Source organism: Myotis davidii, unplaced genomic scaffold, assembly GCF_000327345.1.
Source record: "Myotis davidii unplaced genomic scaffold, ASM32734v1 scaffold573, whole genome shotgun sequence".
In the NCBI taxonomy this organism is placed as follows: Eukaryota; Metazoa; Chordata; class Mammalia; order Chiroptera; family Vespertilionidae; genus Myotis; species Myotis davidii.
Genome location: NW_006285997.1, coordinates 6,957,950 through 6,964,698, shown reverse-complemented (window position 1 = coordinate 6,964,698; position 6,749 = coordinate 6,957,950). Strand labels below are relative to the sequence as shown.

Below are 6,749 nucleotides of genomic sequence, written 5' to 3'. Positions count from 1 at the left end.
AAAGTGATGAATAGCAAGAACCTGCAACCAAGATTACTTTATCCAGAGAAGCTATCATTCAGAATAGAAGGTCAGATAAAGAGCTTCACGGATAAGAAAAAGCTAAAGGAGTTCATCACCACCAAACCAGCATTATATGAAATGCTGAAAGGTATTCTTTAAGAAGAGGAAGAAGAAAAAGGAACTCTCACCATTTGCCACACCATGGATGGAACTGGAGAGCAGATAAATACCACATGAACTCACTCATTTGTGGAATATAAGGAACAACATAAACTGATGAACAAGGACTGATCCAGAGACGGAGAGGCATTGATTGGACTGTCGGGCTTTGGAGGGAGGGTAGGGGAGGGTGGGGGTAAGGGGGAAAGATCAACCAAAGGACTTACATGCAGGCATATAGGCCTAACCAATGGACACGGACAATGGGGGGGAGGGCAATGGGGGGGTAGAAGGTAACGTGGGGACAAGGACACATATGTAATATCTTAATCAATAAAAAATATATTTAAAAAAAAGGAGTGATAGGATAAGATGCTAAATAGCATTGTAAGATGGAGAAAGGCACTGTTCCTTTATTTAGCTATCCTATATAATAAAAGGCTAATATGCAAATTGTCCCCTTATCTGGGAGTTCCACTGGGAGTTCGACCAGGGGGCGGGGCCGGCTGGCCAACTTCCCCCATCGTTTCTCCCAGCCGGCCTGGCCTGACTGCCCTGATCGGGGTGGGCTGGCCAGACGCCACCCATGCACGAATTCATGCACTGGGCCTCTAGTCTGTAATATTAAGGAATTTGACTAGACTTTCCTAAGGCCTGTTTACAGTTAATAGTACATTGGTTAAATTATTTTTCCCAGGCTCCATCCTTGAAGAGTCTGATTCAGTAGATTTAGAGAATTCCCAATGTGATTGTATGGCACAACTAGGTTTAGATATATTGATCTAGGTCAGTGATGGCAAACCTATGACACGTGTGTCAGAGGTGACACGCGAACTCATTGTTTTGGTTCATTTTTCTTTGTTAAATGGCATTTAAATATATAAAATAAATATTAAAAATATGTCTTTGTTTTACTATGGTTGCAAATATCAAAAAATTTCTATATGTGACACAGCACCAGAGTTAAGTTAGGGTTTTTCAAAATGCTGACACGCTGAGCTCAAAAGGTTCTCCATCACTGATCCAGGTCGTTCTAGTTTTTCCATGTTATAATTCAAATTGTAGTACAAGGTTGACTGTGAAAGTGTAGCAGGAGCCAGGCAACTTAAGGTCTCATACCGTATTTGTTCAGAGGCAGGGAAAATATTTTTGTGCTTCAGTGATGGGAGAACTTAATGGATAAGATCACATTGAAACGAACTTTGAAAACTGGATAGAGATATGGGCAAATGCAGAAATGAAGCATGACTGGGGTTTAGTCCACAGTTTAGTTAGAGGCCAGAATATACGCAAGAGAGTGGGGTTTGCAGATGGTGAAATTACCCATTTTGATGCAATGGACCGTAGTTCTAGTCTTGTTTTCCCCAATTTGCCTATCATACTTGGTTGTCCTTTTGGAGATGAAAGATTCTATTATTGCAGCTTGATCTTCATTTGGTAGGAGTGAAACATGTGGTGACCGATATCTTGAAGCTGCTTTGGGAAATAATTGTGTGTCTTCTTACTCAATCCTTTAGGGACTCTGCCCTTTGAGATCCACTTTGACCACCCCATTGGTTTTCTGGTCAGAAACAAAGAATATTAGGATCCACTATGTTATCTAAAATAATAGTTTTGCTGTCAGAATGATTATTATTAAATCAAAGATGGCTTTTTTTTGTTTGTTTAGATGAAACCACATAAAGGCAACATTCTGAGTAAATTATATAGCATCCACATGATGAAATAATGAGCCTAAGTTTAGACGATGAAAATAATGATACAATGCAATATTTAGAATGGATATACAGTATGTACTTATTAACCAAAAAGTCACATCCTATGTTCATTTGAGTTTTGCGAAATTTGTCATTGCCAGGAAGCCTCTGTTTTTTTTATACATAATCACATCATAGCTGTTGACTTTCTCCTGCCTTAAAAAAATCCTTCTAAATAGTAGATTACTTTCAGATCCGTAATACCCCTTTTAAACATTGGGTTACTAAGTTTAGCCCAGTGCTCTCTTTTTTCAAAGTATAATCCATTTCCCTCCAACTTTGCCTCTGAGTATTTACTGATAAATCATACTTTCTTTTTGGATGACATCTGGCTTCAAATCTTATTTAATCTGTTTGCCCAGTGGGAGCACGCTAGTTCTGAAATGTTTGCTGTTTTCATGAGTCAGCACTGTGTGGAGAAAATGGATATAGTATTCCATTTAGAAACAGTCTGTGAGATGAGTTCGAACTCTTCATTCAAACTAACTCTAAGTGGGGCTGCTTTTATTAAATAGTTGTCAAAGACAGCTATCAAGGCGGGGACAGAAACACAGAAGTCAAAATTGAGAAGAAAGAATGAGGTAGTGGACAAGATAGCCAGGTACAGTCCACCCCATGTGTACCCCTCGCAGTTGTCTCAGGTCAGTCTAGGATTTAAGACTAACCTGTGATCATCCAGTCAGCCCACTATCTCATGCAGCCCTTGCTGATGTGGATGTATTAATTATCAGTTGACCTTGACATTAGAGAAGTGGGAATACTAAGCCTGTTGTGATTGTTTGCAAAGAATTACTTTTATTAATGTGAACTAGAGGCCCGATGCACGAAATTTGTGCAAGAGTAGGCCTTCCTTCCCCCAGCTGCCACCATCGGCTTCCCTCTGGCACCCGGGACTGGGGCTTCCCTTGCAGCCTTGGCTTAGTCCAGAAGGTCATCTGGAAGGACGTCTGGTTTAATTATCATATTACGCTTTTATTATTATAGATTCTTTGCCTCCAGTAGCAGCAGAGCACCTTAGAGGATGTTTTAACCTAATGTATTTGAAAGAAACAACCTCCCCCTAACCCATCCATCCCCCCCCTCCCAAAACAACAACAACATATCTAGATTAACGAAGATCCTTTCTTATAGGTAAGAAAATAGAAAGACCTCAGACTGGAGAAAATTTCCTCAATTTCACAGGAAAATTACTACTATTGCATCCCTGCTATATTTTATCTGCCAGACTTTTAAGAAGAAGAATAGGGTCAGAAGTGTAGAGAACTTGGAAGCAAAGTTAAGACTATTTACTATTTTGCAAATTGTGTTCTGTGTTCATGTTGCTCAGGGTGGCATTGCAGGTCTGCCTCTGCGTCAGTCAGAGCACATGGGGGTATTATGTGCATATAGAGGGTGTCCCCAAAAATGTATACCCACTTTGACAGCTAATGCTCAATTTTGAAAGTGAAATGTATTGTAATAAATACTGCCTTCATAATTATTCAAAGTGTGTATTCATTTTTTGGGGTATATATTAGGGTTTCCTGTATTATGTGGTTGGATATAAGAGTTCTGCTCTTTTATAAAAAGCTTAAAAATTGAAAATTGGTTTGGGTCAAATGCCAAAGATACAGAGAATGTACCTGAAAAATCAAAGTAGTTAAATTATATACCTACAGTTGTACAACTATTTAGAGATAGACTGAAATGAGAAACGATGAACCCGGACTTCCCATCCAGTGCATTTTTACTACAAAATGTTGATTTGGTTTTCCATTTTGAAAGACACAGAAGTGATCTGTGAACTGGTGATTAACATTAGGCAGCCCCAGGCAGCCCTGGAATGCTCCATGGTTCAAATGCCCAGGACCAGATGGAGGTCCAGAAGTGGATGACTCAAAGTTTATTAGTTTTGCCACCTGGGCAGTACAGCCGAACCAGCTGCCATAAGGCAGTTCCAATTTCAGCAGAGCAGTAAATGAACATAAAAGTCAGTGTAAATCCCAAGAATACGCTACAGGAGAATGGCTGCCGCGGCAAGGGGATTCGTTCAGGCCGAGCCCTATTGCTGGCCCTGGTAGGAGGCACCAGGCAGAGGGCAGTCACAGGTTGTGGCACCGAGCCTTGAAAGGTCACCCGTTGAGTTGTCGCAGGAGTCAGCCTCAATGTGGAATAGATTTGGCTTGCTGGCTTGATAGATTGCTAGTCACCTCTGATGATTTATAATGGGAAAAGCAAGCCCATGCTCTGTCTTGATGATGTTAGAAGTCAAGATGCCTTTTTTTCTGGAAACGGAAAAGTTATTATTAGGTCACCTCCTCTCCATAGTTCTGGGCCCTCAAAGGCATGGCTTCTCACTGGAACATAGTTTCTTGGGGCAGATCTCCAGGGAGCAAGTTATTGTCTTCATGCTATCCTTATCTGGGGTTGGCTTATTGTGGGTTTTCAAGATCTGCATATGAAATGTTGCACGAGTCAGTTTTAGATAACCCCTTCAATAGAACTATGCTTCTTGAACATGGAACTAAGTATAATAATGAGGCCAGAAGCAAGTTGGGAAAGTTACAGTACTTTCTGTTTAAAGGAGGGTGATTCACGCAGAATAAAAATCAATAAATAAGCCCTAACCGGTTTGGCTCAGCAGGCTGAAGGGTCCCAGGTTCGATTCTGGTCAAGGGCGTGTATCTTGGTTCCGGGCACATCCCCAGTAGGGGGCGTGCAAGAGACAGCTGAGTAGATGTTTCTCTCTCATCAATGTTTCTAACTCTGTATCCCTCTCCCTCTCTGTAAAAAATCGATAAAATATATTTTTAAAAAATCAATAAATAATCTTGTATGATTGCTGATTTATTTTGCTCAGGCTTTGATGCTAAAAGCTTGACCAGGTTCCACCTGCTGGGGCAACTTCTGCCTTCAGGTGATCTTTTCAGGAGCTAAGTGTTTCTGTATTTATACTTCTCAGGTGACCATTACTCATGCACTAATATAACACTGCTCTTCCTTGCTTTGTATGATGAAAGGTGATGCCTGCATATTTTCTAACCTGTTGGGAGTTTCTTTTTCTCTCTCTCTCTCATCTTCTGCAATGACATAAAGTGAAATCAAATCAGAACTTTCATATTATAACCTTTTGTCAATGAGTGAGTATAGATAGATACACTGGCTTTTTTTTTTCTTTTTCTTCTGATAGGTGGCATGTTTAACCCAGGTAGCTGCTAATTACCTTATTGGCCAAAAAGAAGCGAAACGTTGGGGCACAGCTCATGGCAGTATTGTTCCCTACCAGGTAAGAATACAACAAGAATATAGTATTGGCCTACTATAACCTGCAATTTTGTATGGTATGAGTTTGTGAAATGATTTCCTTAAAAAAAAACATTCAGAATATTCTGTCATGTATCTTTGTCTAACTATAACAAGGTTCTGTTGTTCACTGTAAATGCTGTGTTTTGCACATTTCTTCATCAGAAGATTAGTAACAGGACACTTAAATGGATCAAAGAAACTTGCTGAAAGTGAATAACTATTGGACTCAGGATAGTTTGCTTTATTTTTTTCTTTTTTCACCCAAAAGAGACACTAATTGTAGCCATTTGAGAAAGTGTGGTTTGTTCACTATGTCAGTTATAAACCAAATGTTACCTACTCCAGTTGACAATAATATTCTCACAGGGTTGGAGTAAAATGAAAATTTGCCTGTGACAGATCTTCATTTTTGAGCAAAGCAGATGGTTCAGGAACTGCTGTTCTTTATTAAGTGTCTAAACTTGTCCTTAGAAATTCTTGACTTTGGCTAGTGTGAATGAAGTGGGAAGGAACTGTGATCTTTCAAAAATAAAAACAAAAATCTCCAACTCTTCTTCCAAACCCCTAACCTTTGCTTAGCCCAGTTGTATCATATCTCATTGTATTTGCTAATGTATTTGTCATATCTTCCGCATTATGTTGTAAGTTTTAGAGGTGTCTTTTTCATGGTGTCCTTTTTTATACCTAGTAGAAGCACATACTAGATATTATAAAATTTCTGTTGAATAAGGGAGTGAACTTTGCTATAGTCATTTTAGTGCTAGTATTCTTAACAGAACTCATAAAAGTCAGCATTTTCCATTTGTCGGGAAACCCATCAACACTGCTAATCATCCTTTTAGTTTTAAGAACAGTATTTCCTCGGGCAAAACTAGTTTCATTTCAGTTTTTTAATACAGATCTGAAGAAAGTGGTGACCCAATATGATGCCATAATTCTCTCTCTATTTCTGTTTATGGTCTCTATGCCTGAGACATCACTATGGTTTTCCTGTAGAACCTCGATCTCTCTTTTGAACACATTTAGTTAATCTCTTGGCAGAGTTACAGTTGTGGAGATGTTTTCTTTAGTTCCTTCCCTCTTTTCTCCCAGCGTGGTTTTGTGACCACCATGGGTTACATTTTGCTTCCCCTCTCCTTTGCCCTTTGCGTTTGCTCCTACCCGTTTAGCCAAACCTACCTCCCGTCACAAACGTGGTCTTTTTGGACTAGTTAGAGATGGTCAAATTCAGCCTTCTCATTTTTCAGGTAAGACATCTTGTACCTAGATTGGTTAGATGGACTCCAACTCTGACCTCCTGCCTCCTTGTGGAGTTTTCTTTCAGACCCTGCTACCATTGATAGGAGAGTGTGTGATTCCAATTTCCTCCTTCTACACCCCACCCCTGCTCCACCAAACTGGCTCCTAGCTAAGGGGTCTCATCAGCTAATTAATTTATGCTCATTGTTAATAATGGAAATCCCTGTCAAGGGCATTTTAACAGAGGACAATGCTAGAACCCCTGGGAATTCATCTCAAATAATGTCAGTCTCAGCTTCACTTTTT

The 6,749-nt window shown here is 39.8% G+C and overlaps 1 protein-coding gene across 1 annotated transcript in view; it reads left to right on the top strand.

The window, feature by feature from the left end:
- SUGCT (succinyl-CoA:glutarate-CoA transferase) overlaps window positions 1–6,749 on the top strand; it is a 536,095-nt gene that overhangs the window by 89,244 nt on the left and 440,102 nt on the right. The window contains exon 9 of the mRNA XM_006757246.2: window positions 5,089–5,184. Within this exon, the coding sequence (XP_006757309.1) occupies window positions 5,089–5,184 (96 nt within the window). The remainder of the gene's footprint in view (window positions 1–5,088; window positions 5,185–6,749) is intronic.